General features: G+C 40.8%; 2 protein-coding genes across 2 annotated transcripts in view; one reads left to right on the top strand and one right to left on the bottom strand.

Annotated features, from left to right (window-relative positions):
- Positions 1 to 5663: 5663 nt before the first annotated feature.
- LOC121683467 overlaps positions 5664 to 13605 on the bottom strand; it is a 50153-nt gene continuing 42211 nt past the window's right edge. The window contains exons 15-18 of the mRNA XM_042063100.1: positions 13127 to 13300; positions 12668 to 12838; positions 12336 to 12509; positions 5664 to 6147 (exon numbers count right to left, since the gene is read on the bottom strand). Coding sequence (XP_041919034.1) covers positions 5931 to 6147; positions 12336 to 12509; positions 12668 to 12838; positions 13127 to 13300 — 736 coding nt within the window. The 3' untranslated portion in view covers positions 5664 to 5930. The remainder of the gene's footprint in view (positions 6148 to 12335; positions 12510 to 12667; positions 12839 to 13126; positions 13301 to 13605) is intronic.
- On the top strand, positions 9818 to 10948 carry LOC121684249 (cyclin-dependent kinase inhibitor 1C-like). Its single transcript, XM_042064238.1, has 3 exons — positions 9818 to 10546; positions 10583 to 10598; positions 10743 to 10948. The coding sequence occupies exons 1-3, from the start codon at positions 9907 to 9909 to the stop codon at positions 10765 to 10767; spliced, it is 681 nt and encodes a 226-aa protein (XP_041920172.1). The 5' UTR covers positions 9818 to 9906; the 3' UTR covers positions 10768 to 10948.

Raw genomic sequence — 13605 nt, forward strand, 5'->3', positions numbered from 1 at the left:
TATATATATTTGCAACAATTTGTATCATCTTAAATATGCACCAATCTTTTGAACGTTTGAAAATAAAGTAATTAGGAAAGGACAGAAATACAGTACAAAACAAGTAAATCTTACTGGTGTTGGATGTCAGGGACACCTTTGGTGAAACACCCTGTTGCCTCATTCTTCTTCTGTGAACTAATTTGTTGCCCAAGATTAAATGAAAATAAGGTTATTCGTTGTAATTAAATGTAAATATTCCGTGTAACAAAACATTATTTCTAGGGAATATCTAACTTCTGCTGGGTTGAAAGCTAAACTTGGACTTTAAAATTGGATACCGCTTTGAGTTATCACTTTTTATGAATGCTAACACACAACACATGCTAATACTTTACTCTAACACAATGATAAAGACAATGGTTAAAGGTGCAGTCAGCGATGGTGCAGGAAGTCACGCTATGTTTATATTTAAATTTAGTAGCAGACACTTTTGTACAAAACATCCATTATATTTTAACCAGGACCAAACAAACACACCAGAGAGGCAGCTCACCCCTCCATTCAGTATTCCCAGGGAAACTCGACACAGGATTTCTCTTTTGTTTAGGAGTCAGGCTATCCCCAATTTGTTTGTTTCCATTTCTGGAACCTGGGCTGCTTACAGAGACCAGGGTTTCTACAGCCTACTTACGTAATGGGCAGCCAGTGTTTTTTTTTTAATTATTATTACTTTATTTAAATGTAGTGCTTTCATTTACAATCAAATCATTATGACAGGTCTTCTACTGCACTACTATTTAACATTTTTACATTTTGTCCTTCAAAAAATAAACAATCACCAACAGAAACAAAACACAAAAAACATAACATTGACAGACAATCATTGACAGACATTACATTGACAGAAAAAAAGAAAAAGAAAAAGGAGGAACATCACAACAACAAAAACAAACATCCCCAGCAAATGACAAAGACATAAATACAAGACATAAGTAATTAAATAATAGACATAAGTGAATTGGCTTACCTGTGTTCATGTATGTATGTATATAAGTGTATGAATGTGTGCATGAGTGTGCGCCTGTATGAGTGTCATTGTAGAGGCAGGTCTGTTATACACATATATTTTCAAAGTAGTTATTTATTTTGTTAAGTATAAGTTCTGGATAAGTTTTATTCGATATTTCTGAACGGTTTCTAGTTTTTAATATCATTTTCTCCATTTCCAAAACTTTTTCTATTGTATTGTACCATGTAAGTATTACAGGTTGTTTTGGTTGTTTCCATAGCCTTGTGAGTTGCTTAAGTGCAGTTAGTCTCGGGATATTAAAAAGTTTGCAGTACTTTGTTTTAATCTTAGATTTTATGCCAATGCCTAAAAAGTTTTCTAATGTGAGGGGTTCTTTTAAATCAAAGATGTGTGAAATGGCTCTTCCTACCTCTTCCCAAAAGGACCTTATTACCGGACATGAGAAAAAATGTGAGTGTGATTTGCCTTACCTTCACCACATCCTCTCCAACATGCTGTTCCTAAAATGTGTTTTCCACATTGGTCAGCCAGTGTTGAGAGGTAACGGAATACATGTATTCCAGATTACGTATGTAAGGGATAATGTATAGAACGCCGGTCATTATGGGGAAAGGGACTTATTTTCCCATGATGACCGGCGTTCTATACATTATCCCGCTTATTATACGGCTACTTGCCAAAACGACTCCATGATATGTCTCTTTACACTTATTTGTTACCGTTTCGTCGTGGCTTTTGCTGAGAAACAAATAGTTCGCAACACAGGCTGAACTTGAATCAAACATTCTTTAGAGCACAGCTGATCAACCGTCTGCTTTCACTTTTGAATGAAGTTCCAAGCACAAACTCCGTTGCCATTGACAGCAGTCATTCTTGTTTTCAGAGGTCCTTTTCCAAGAAATAATGACCGCTAGAACTTTGGGAAATCCCATTCAAGTCAATGGAGCATTCTACTTGCATTGTGAAGAGCCGTATAATAATTAAAATATAAAATAACTGTACTTGAAAATAATTACAATTTAAATGGGAGATATTCAGAATACAGTTACATTGATAAATTTAAGCAATTACATTTTAAATCATTACAATATAGGTCAAGGCTTTCCAAACTCAAATTCATATATTTGCAACGTAGCCTATGTATGTCTTAGGTGGCTCCTTTCTCTTTCATTCTCTGTGTGTTGTAGCCTGAATGAAAATCCTCTCAGAATGCAGAATGTAAAATTAGCTTTGTTGTAGGCACATATGGCCTATAATCAGCCAGCATTTTTTAGGCCAGTATGGTTCTCGTTTTTGAGTGTTCTGCAAAAAGTTATGCAACTCCCCTTGTGCTGTTGAAATTACAAAAAAAAGTTAGTAACCTGTAGTGGAATACATGTTAAAAGTAACCTTCCCAACATTGAATAGCAAACAGATGGTGAGGAGTTGATTACTGAATGTGATAACAAATGGTATGGGCTTGAAGTCGTGTATAATCACTAACTGCACCTTTAAGGGAAATTAAGAACATGATCAGCAGAACAGGGATAATTTGCAGAGCGTGCAGATAATTTACATGTGAGTGGCGAAGTCGAATAGGAAACCCTTTGAGTTGTTATTTGTCATTGGCAATGATGGGGAAGTGAATGAAGGTGATTGTGATCTATCTTGTTGTCTGTTAAAAGAACATGAAAACAACAGCAAAAGCACATTAGGAAAAACAATTGTGTTTTGTTTTCTATACAACCCTGGCTTTGCAAACTGACAACTCACATAGAACAGGTTAGCACACTAGTATCCCAAACTAATATCTGTCTACCTACATATGGGTCTACCTTATTTTTGTTTTCATTCAGAATGCATTCAGTCCCAATGATGAGCTTTGTTGGGCCATACCAAGGAAATGCTTGTGTAAGGACCATGTCTTGTCTTGTTTTCCCGGTCTAGTGTTTTTCCCATCATGCCTGCTATGTGCTCCTTTGTTTGTTTGCCATGTGTCTCTGTTCCATGTGCCTGTGTCTCCCCCCAAACAAAAACTAGGCTGCTGTTTTAGTTATGATTGTGATTAATCTTACATGTATATGATAGATGATAACAAAAATATAACACAAACAACTAAAGATAAAAAAGGCCAATAAAGTACTATTAGTGTGTATTTTGATGAAGTTTTGATAATTGGTGCATTGTCACTTTAAGAGGCGCTGAGTCTAGACGGTTATCATAACGTCCTTTTGCCAGCTCTTGCTCACAAAGGATAAGGCTGATCCAACTCCAGCCTTGTTTGTTTGCGCCACATTGACAACACAATATTAAGTTAATACAAGCAGCTTTCATTGTTAGGATGGAAACATGTAATGAGTTGTTGCTGGCTTGACATTTCTATTTGCAATTAAAAGTGCATTATGAGCCTGGTAGCCACTTAGCTATCTGAATGGAATAGGCTACGTTTCAATCGGCATCTATATGCTTCATGGAAATGCTTAGCTTAAGGAAAACTAATTATTGAAGATTCACCAACTCAATTATTCAGAAGCAAAGTAATCTTTATATTCTTGGTCATGTTACAAATCAGTGAGTACAGGCAATGTTGAAGAGCCCTCTCACCAACCTGAGCTTATAAATGGTGAGACAGTGGGAACTTGATAACTCTGTCACCTATAGCCTCACCTTTCTTTAATTCGTAATTTCCTTTTAAACGTTTCTTATTAAATAGGAGATGGCAACAATGTCAAGCCAGCTGGTGTCTCTGCCTTTGTTTCTTATGCATGCTCAAGATGCGTTCCAAATTACACATAGGCCTGGTACTCAAGGTAGAGCTGCATGAAGATTGTGAAAACCCAAAGGTATGAATTATTCTTGCATGTTTGATCGATAACTCATTTCGGAAGGTTTTGATGCACAAACGAAATAAAAACTATAAATAGATGCTACTAAGTGTGAGATCCGGGGCTGGTGCTTGCCATTAGAGCTAGATAAACTTGAACTTTAACATGAATAGGCCTAGGCCTATTTGTAAGCCTCCACGGTAAACCAGAGTTATTGTTAGTTATGTTTTCCAGATTCTTGTCAGTTATTGTAGCCTACATGCTACCTTATAGCCTATATTTTCTAGTTGTCAGCGCAGCAACATTGATTTTGCAATAAGCTAGCCGTAAACCCCAATTTGGCACTAGCTAGTCTGTTAACATGAATATTTGCAAGCCTCCAAGCCCACACTTTAAATCCTACCTGTTGCCTTTCACCATACACTTATTTAACTGCTGTCCCTTGACATGCCATCTCCTTTTTCCTCTTTCTTTTTTCTATTTTTAGCCCTGACGGCTTTTTTGTTTTATCCATCTTTTTCCATAGAAGCAACTCATCTGTTCGCTCAGGGCGCCCCCCCCCCCCCCGCTCCCTCTTCTATGTCAAAATTCTATGATGGAATCTTATGAGATAGGGTGCCTAGCCTGTTAGACCTCTAAAATGCTATATAACATTGAGGAAATACAGAAATGATTATTTAGAATTGCACAACAGCAGCTACATATAGAAAATACCAAAAAAGATTGTTTTTTTAATTAACTAATTTATTTTTTACGCTTTGGCGCCCCCATGGTGCTGCGCCCCTATGCGCCGCATAAAGTGCATACCCACTTTTTGTGCCACTGGGCGGAGCTACGTGGTGGCCAGGGGGGGGGCACGGCCACCACTGGTCAAAGCTTGGCCACCCTGCTGGCCCCCCCAGCTCCGTTCAGTGAAAAGTAAAAAAATAAAAATTGCTGACATTTTCCCGGTGGAGACACCCCCGAACCCCCCGTAATATGATCAGCACCACCTCTCACAAAATACTATCAACGTCCCTGCTACCGGTCCGTCAGAAATATGACAACTGTTGTACGGTCCGTTTAGTGAAAAATGTTGTTGTAGACTGTTTGGACAGCAAAGGGAGATTACAGCCTAATAATAAAAACAGCTGCTGGAATTCATTTCTGTGTGGGCCTGAGTTATAATATATGACATAATGTACTACATTTTCATTGTGTGAAATTGTGCACCAGCCTGCACAGCGACAGCAAAGAGAGAAGCGTTGGCTGCACGCGCACGTCACTTGCACGGGCATGCGCAAACGCGCCCGCGCGCGTCGTGGTCAGGGGGAGGGGGGGCCTTTTTTGATATTGTGCACAGGGGCCCATATTTGTTTAATCCGTCCCTGTATATCGATGCTTCTGGGCTATAAAAAATAACATCATGTACAAAAACCAACTCTCGTTTGAATTACTGTAGGCTACTCACGAACCCGTGATTGGATAGATATGCCACGCATGTCAGATGAAAGAGGAGATAGAGAGCTATCATTTGATACCAAGTACATCCTTCTGGGTTATAAAACAGACGAAATGACATCAAAATAATAACTTCATATAGCTCGACTTACCCCACGTTTTTGTGTGTTGTGGTGGCAAGGCATGTACATAATCCAACGCTATCATGTGTTTCTCTATGGCAAAGTTCATAATGCGGTTTTGAGATCCCAGCAAATTCCTGCATGGCATCTGTAGCACTTGTGTTGTGGACCAGTTAAAAGCTACACATCTGAGATTACTAGATTCTTGAGCCGTGTAATAAGTAAAAGCTGAACCCAAGATATGGCAACTATAAGCACTTTATTTTGTACAGTTTCCCTTAGTTTAGTAAATGAAAGAAAATACATGTGTGCAGTTATTAGTGAAGTGTGGCAATGTATGATGTATGGATGTGGTGTATGTAAGGCAGTATAATTGTAAAAATGACAAATAAACACTTTCCCAGTATCAATCAATCACCCTTCAAGAGCAAGTGCAATTCAATCAGTGCAGTTCAGTGAGTTTGTTAAAGTAAGAAAAAGTCCTTTTAGGTATTAAAGAAAATGTTGAACTATAAATAAATGCAAACGTCCCTTATGGTATAAACAGAACATTCAAAAGTAGTTTCCTTTGGGCTCCTTGTGTGGGAAGGAACGCTTATCTGTAATCCGTGTGCGCTGCTTGAAGTTCACGCAGATGGTGAAGAAACCTTGCTGCAGTTGATCAGACTGCAGCAGGCTGGGCGGTCGACACGCTGAATATCTTGGACAGGCTCGCCATCTTAGCTCGTCTGGAATCCACTGAAATCTTCTATCCGTATAAAAAACCAATCTACACGAAACAGTGTAACAGTTACCATCAAACATTTCTTTTCTATGAGAACTCATTTAAACTTTTTCATCAAAAAATCAATAGGCATAACGCCGTAATACACCGTAAAATAAACGGAGGCGACATCTCAGCTGCAACAAGCAGATCGCTAGCACAAATTACTGGTAAACCAGCATGGCTAACCAACCTTGAGCAGACAGTATGTACATAGAAGGGTTCGGTTATACACCGTAATTATCCAGGAAAATGTACAACAATACATATTTCACCCAAAAGTGTTGACTAACTGTCAACCTAACATTCATTTCTAAGTATATTAGCAAGCTAATATCACTATGTGAGCTCAATGAACAGATTAGCTGCGCAGATTCGCGTCTAGTTACATTCAAACGTTAAATTAAAACAACCAAAGAAAATGTGGATCTCCTACCACTCAAATTCAGCAAATAAAAGTGTCTGTGTATGTGTGTAGTGTATGTGTAAATGCTTCGACTGTTTTTTGTGAGCTTTCATGGTCTCCAATTCACCATTAGATTGACTATTCACATATCATTCACAAACGTGATAAGATAAACTCACCGAAGCTCTTCTCGTGTTGAAACAAAATAAAATATCTTCTTGGTGCGCAATATACGAGACTTAAAGTTAAGAAGTAGAAAAGTTATCACAATAGATATTTCTAGACGTTATAAATGTGTAGTTATATCGAATATTTTCTTTAGTTCAAGAACGTGACATTCCGTGCTCGGACTGCAAAAGCAAGAGAAAAACTATCGCGCATGCGCGCCCGCGGTGCCTTAGTGGCACTGAATCTAACAGTGCTACACATCCAATGCGAGACTCACATTGCATCCCAATTTATTCGACAAAGAAACAGCTTTTTGCCTTCACTTTGTTCATGACAGTAAAGTTGTTTTAGAATCATCATGAGTGTACACACAGAACATGCAAACTCGGGTTCAGTCAGGTCAGATCAGTTCGTGTCACAGATATGAGGCGCAGAAAGGGCATTTTTCATTACTAAATAAAAAAAATGGCATTTATTTCTGTAAGGCGCACACCACATGTATGTAAATTGCTCAGCCCCAAAGCCCCCCTCCACCATGGTTCTTATATTGCCAGATTCAGGATAGTCTGCCCTACAAAGTCATGTCCAGCTGACAGAGATACGTTTCAAAATTCGCTTTGGTTAAAAAGCGTCAGCCAAATGTAATGTAATGTAAATGTAAAAACTCCTGAAGACCCAGCTCTTTAGAGAACATCTACTCTCATAGCAACACTTACAAGAAGTCTTACTGATCCTAGCACTCACCAGCCATTTTAATCTGACAAGTAACTGTTAAAAACAGCACTCACCGACGCACTTATTCTTACTGTACTCTAATGTTTTTTTAAACTGTCCCAAAATTGTGAGAATTGTTCTAAAACTTACTGTTTACCATGTTGTTAGTCGCTTTGGTTAAAAAGCGTCAGCCAAATGTAATGTAATGTAATGTAAAATAAGAATGGTATAATACGCTTTTTGTCTTTGTATCCTATTATTTAAAAATCAAAATTAAATCAATGCAAGTATTAATATGAATTGGTGGCAGATCTGGGTAGACTGTTCTGAAAAAATATAGCATGTGTTTATGGCACTTACAATGACCAGGATAAATGCTTATAACTAAGGGTAGTGAGAATGGCCAAAAATAGAGTAGGGCTCATAGGGCTAAATAAAAAAAAAAAAGGCATTTTTTTCCGTAAGGCACAAACCACATATTTTTCACATTTGCTCAGCCCCAGAGAATCCCTCCACCATGGCAATGATATAGACAGTTTGCCCTACACACACATGTGCCAGCTGACAGCTTGCAGTGGTGAGATACATGTTAAAATATATTATTTAAAAATCTAAATTAAATCAATGCAAGTATTAATACATGCAATTGTGGCAGATCTGGGTAGCCTAGACTCTGCTGGAAAAAAAACAATGTATAGCATGTGTGTATGGCACTTTCATTGACCAGGATAAATGCGTCTAACTAAAGGTAGTGAAAAAGCCCTTAAAACAGTCTGGGGTTCTAAGGGTTAATTTCTTAATTCAGAGCCATGCTACTTACAGCCAAGTACTTGGAGTGGATATCAGAAAGAAATATAGTTTGGCCATCAGTATAAGATTAAATATCTGCATACAATATTTGTAGTATTTATTATTGTTCTTTAACATCATTTGAATAAGACTGATTAAGTAAGGTGCATTTAATGTACTTTTTTATAGCATTGGCCTATTTATGGAAAACGTTTTGGAGTGGACAACAAACTGACCTGTGTATCAGTGTTGGCTTTACACAATTTATTGCCATTATTAAAATAGGCTATCCTAATCTTCAAAACTTTTTGAGTAGTTTTCAAATAGTAGTTTTGATTCCCAAGTGCCACCCCAATAAAAAGTCTGGACCCAGCTTGCCCCCCCTATAAAATAATCCTGGCTACGCCCCTGGGCCTATACTTCTGTCATTTCACTTTACATTTCAAGTTACTTGCACATTAGGCCTACTTTTAAATCTAGTAGAAAGTGTATTTAAAAATCCTCTGTTGAATGAAAGTAACTGTACGTTAATTATCCAAACTTTTCTTGTAACCGTCTTTATGTGGCTCTTCTGAGATTAAAAAAAAAAAAAAATTGGTAAAAGTGGCTCTCCAGGCAAAAAAGGTTGCCGACCCCTGACTTATAGCATAGTGCATAGCATTGCGCTGATAAATAAAAAGTCGCCTTTGAGGTGCAGTCTATACTCTGCATTTGTAATGCAAACTAATCCTAGATCTCCATTTAGTGTGTGCGCTTATACAAATAATGATGTGGCCTACACAATATATCCTGGCGCAGTATAAAAACATGGTGCCATGAGTCATTCAACAGTTAGGGCCTACAATGTTACTAGGAAGAAAGGTGTAGGGCATACAATGTTATTGGAGAAGAAAAGGGAGAGGTGTAATTTTGATTCAGTGTTAAACTGAACATCAATAGCCTTTCACCAATTCCTGATGATTCATAAGATATAAAGGAATGAAGTAATGCATAAATCATTAATTAATTCATGCATGAATTCATGATAATTCATGCACCCTTACCGTAAAGTGTTACCAATGTAAGGGTCCGGTGTCATGTGCTCCTTGTTGTTTGTTCCCCATGTGCTTTGTGTTTACCTGCCTGTCACCTTTTTTGGTCTGTGCTTCCTGTCTTGTTAGTTTTCCCTCCGTTTCTGTTTCCACACCTGTTCCCCGTTAATGTCTTGTTGGTCTCGTCCAGTCCTCTGTCTTTCTGTTAATTAGTCTATGTGGGTTATGTTCTAGAATAAAGATTCTTGTATTTCAAAGATTCCCTTGCCTTGCCATACTTTGCCCGTGCAGCTGTGACAGAATAACCGACCGACAAACATGGATGAAGGCAAGTTTTTTGATTTTGAGTCAAACTTGCCACTGCACCTAATGCCCTGGGAGCTGTTCTGGGAGGATGAAGAGGGGGAAACCACTGAGGATGACTGGTCCTCTGAGGAGGATGGACCAGGTCCCTCTCCAGTCCCAGCTCCCCAACACCCTGGGCCTGCAGTTCTTCCAGTAGTCCCAGCTCCTCGCCTCCTCGCTCCAGTCCCAGTTCCTCGATGCCCTCCAGTCCCGGCTCCTCGCCTCCTCGCTCCAGTGCCGGCTCCTCGTCTCGCTCCTGTGCCAACTCCCTGCGACTTCTGGGGCCTTCCTATTCCGGACCTCCCTGCTCCCATGACTCCAGTCCCCGTTCCTGCTCCAGTCCCCGTTCCTGCTCCAGTCCCTGCTCCAGCTCCTGCCCCGATTTCGGCTCCCGCCCGAGTCCCGATTCGGGCTCCAGTCCAGATTCCGGTTCCAGCCCCGAGTCAGACTCCTGCGCCGGCTCCTGCTCCAGTCCCTATTCCGGCTCCAGTCCCGATTCCGGCTCCAGTCCCGATTCCGGCTCCCGCTCCAGTCCCGGCTCCAGTCCCGATTCTGGCTCCAGTCCCTATTCCGGCTCCAGTCCCTATTCCGGCTCCCGCTCCAGATTCCGGCTCCTGCTCCAGTCCCTATTCCGGCTCCAGTCCCGATTCCGGCTCCAGCCCCGATTCAGGCTCCGGCTCCAGCTCCCTCTCCAGCCCCGAGTCAGACTCCTGCGCTGGCTCAAGCTACAGTACCGACTCCGGCTCCAGTCGCGATTTCGACTCCGGCTCCAGTCGCGAGTTCGACTCCGGCTCCGGCTCCCGCTCCGGATCTGGCTCCCGCTCCGGATCTGGCTCCGGCTCCCGATCCAGCTCGGGCTCCCGATCCAGCTCCGACTCGGGCTCCAGTCGTGAGCTCGACTCCGGCTCCAGCTCCCGCTCCGGATCTGGCTCCAGCTCCTGCTCCCGATCCAGCTCCGACACGGGCTCCCGATCCAGCTCCGGCTCAGGCTTCGGCTCTGACCGGTCGTCCATCGGGCCGTCCGCCTGACCCGCCGTCTCCGACCGGCCGTCCACCTGACCCTCCGTCTCTGATCGGCCGTCCACCCGGCCGTCCGCCTGACCCTCCGTCTCTGACTGTCCGTCCGCCTGACCCTTCGTCTCTGACAGGCCGTCCACCGGGCCGTCCGCCTGACCCTCCATCTCTGACCGGCCGCCCACCCGGCCGTCCACCTGACCCTCCAGCCTTTTGGCCCCTCCGCCCCCCCTGTTTGGACCTTTTGTTTTTGTTTGGGCCGTCTGGAATCCGGCCCTTTGAGGGGGGGTAATGTAAGGGTCCGGTGCCATGTGCTCCTTTGTTTGTTCCCCATGTGCTTTGTGTTTACCTGCCTGTCACCTGTCTACCTGTCTTTGTCTCTGCCCCATCTCCTTATTTGGTCTGTGCTTCCTGTCTTGTTAGTTTTCCCTCCGTTTCTGTTTCCACACCTGTTCCCCGTTAATGTCTTGTTGGTCTCGTCCAGTCCTCTGTCTTTCTGTTAATTAGTCTATGTGGGTTGTGTTCTAGAATAAAGATTCTTGTATTTCAAAGATTCCCTTGCCTTGCCATATTTTGCCCGTGCAGCCGTGACAACCGAAATACTTGAACACTTGAACTAACAGTGCACATTTATGAAAGTGATTTTATTCATTTAAATCTGTATGATCTGATCTTTTATCTTGGCTAGCTCTTGTAAGTAAGTAAAGTAGGTAACATTTATTTTTTATTGCACATTTATATACAGTTTATGCTGACCAAAGTGCTGAAGTATGAACTAGCACAACACTGTCTACAGAGCATACCTTAAATTGTCAGAGGCAAATGTGCCTTCCTGACATATTTGTCTAAAGTCTACTTTTTTTGTTGGCTGTGAAATTACTGCTCAGAGTTTCTATTATATTCATGTCTGTACACTTTTTTTTATTGTCACTTACTGTCAAGTTTCTTGTACATTTAATGGCATTTATTTGCCTTTTTTTTATTCTGTTAACAATAGGCTACATTGTTTTACACCTGTCAAATCATAGTCATGTGATGGGAACATATGCACCCAATTGTAAAAGCAGCTAAAATGTTTCTTCACCTGGTTAAACTGCAATGATTTACCTTATGACTGAGTAGTGTACCTTAAGATTGTAGTACAATGTAATCAAGGCAATCACAAAGAAAATAGGTTGGCTTCCTGCATGACCCATTCCGAATGAATTTTCTCTGATATAATAAATACAGCACATTGGGCTTGGCAAGAAATTTGCCAATACTACTTTCACACAAGTGATGACACCCCTGCTGTAGATTAATCCATTCCTCCAGAACACAAAGAGAGGGCTCAAGGTCCATGTCCGCATGTCACTGCTGGTCCCAACACTGACTTCTGAGGTCTCGTTCTACATGAAGCATAAAGCAAAATATCTGGTTGTGATGTGCTATAATGTTTGAGAAATGCTCAGACTATCTTGGTTAGGCTACATTTGCCAAAAGCATTGTTCAGGAACAACCATCAAAAGACTATCAGGCTATGTATGTATGTCTTGTCTCTGTCTCACTAGTCACTTGGTTCATTGCGTAAAGCTGCTTTAAGGAATAGAACTAAATGACCAATCACATTTTCTCTGATGGGGTTATTCCACTGTTTAATAAAATTAGTATATCCCAACTGTCAGATTATAGAAAGGCCAATTTTCTTTTTTTTTTTATGATCTTGCTACATTTTCTGAAATACTCACATCAAACTCTCCAGACTATTATGTGGATTCTTCTGCAGTGCTTCCAGAAGCTTCTCTCCAGATTCCCTCAGAGTGTTGCCACTCAGGTGGAGCTCTCTCAGGTGGGAAGGGTTGGACCTCAGTGCTGAAGCCAGGGAAGCACAGCTCTCATCTGTGAGGCCACAGTTATGGAGTCTGCAAAATCAGGAGGGGAAATATAGTTTAGTGCTGAGAGAGTTTCAGCCAGAGACTATTGTAATAAATGACGAAGAAATTGAAAGACATATATTACAGCAACTTTTTTAATATTACTTTATCTGATATAAGTTTAATTAAGGTGTTTTAAACTTTACCTCAACTCCTCCAGGACACAGTGTGTGCTCCTCAGACCATCAGTGAGGAGTTCCACTCCGTCGTCCTGAATCCAGTTTCCACTCAGGTCCAGCTGTCTGAGGGAGGAGCTGCAGGAGAGCACTGAGGCCAAAATAGCACAGCTTCTCTCTGTCAGGGAACAGTTCCTCAACCTGGTGAGAAAATGAAATGTTATTTTTTTGTAAATGTTTAAATATAATTTGTAAAATGATTTTTCTATAGCATTATGAAACAATCAATGTTTATTGCATGAAAAACATATGTGAAGGACAAACATTAAAATGAGAGCATAGTGGCAAACAGAAGATAGCATACATTTTCAGACAAAAAAAACAGGAGTTACAAAATAATCCATCACTATAAAGAACAGCAGGAATAAAGATCCCAACCCTTGTGTTTGTGTGTGCATGTATTTGTATGTGTGTCTATATGTATTTTACCACAGTGATTCCAGTTTGCACTTTGGGTTTGTCAGTGCCATTGAGAGCATCTCCACTCCAGCATCGCTGATCTCATTGTCACTGAAGTCCAGATCTCGGACCAGGCAAGAGCATTGGGTAAGAACAGAGGCCAGCAGCTCACAGCTCTTAGCAGTGAGGCAACTCCTCTCAAGCCTTGAGTTCCGTTTTGGAGATAAGAATAAAAATAAAACTGTCAGTTTATCAAGGTTATTTTCTCCGAAAGTCTTAGGGGCAGCAGCAGTAGATTCATTGGCATATTTTAACAGAAAGCTACTATTTTTTCTTCATCAATCCATTTCAGCCATGTGTAAAATACTTCAGGCATATCTGTTAAAAACTTATTACAGGAGGAGAATTCATGTTTTAAAAAGTATTATGCATAGGACACTGCAATGAACATGTCTGTGTTTTGTAAAATTACATTAAGAGTAAAATGTAGTTTTCACACCTCAAAAAAC

This window comes from Alosa sapidissima, chromosome 15 (genome assembly GCF_018492685.1).
Source record: "Alosa sapidissima isolate fAloSap1 chromosome 15, fAloSap1.pri, whole genome shotgun sequence".
Classification (NCBI taxonomy): domain Eukaryota; kingdom Metazoa; phylum Chordata; class Actinopteri; order Clupeiformes; family Clupeidae; genus Alosa; species Alosa sapidissima.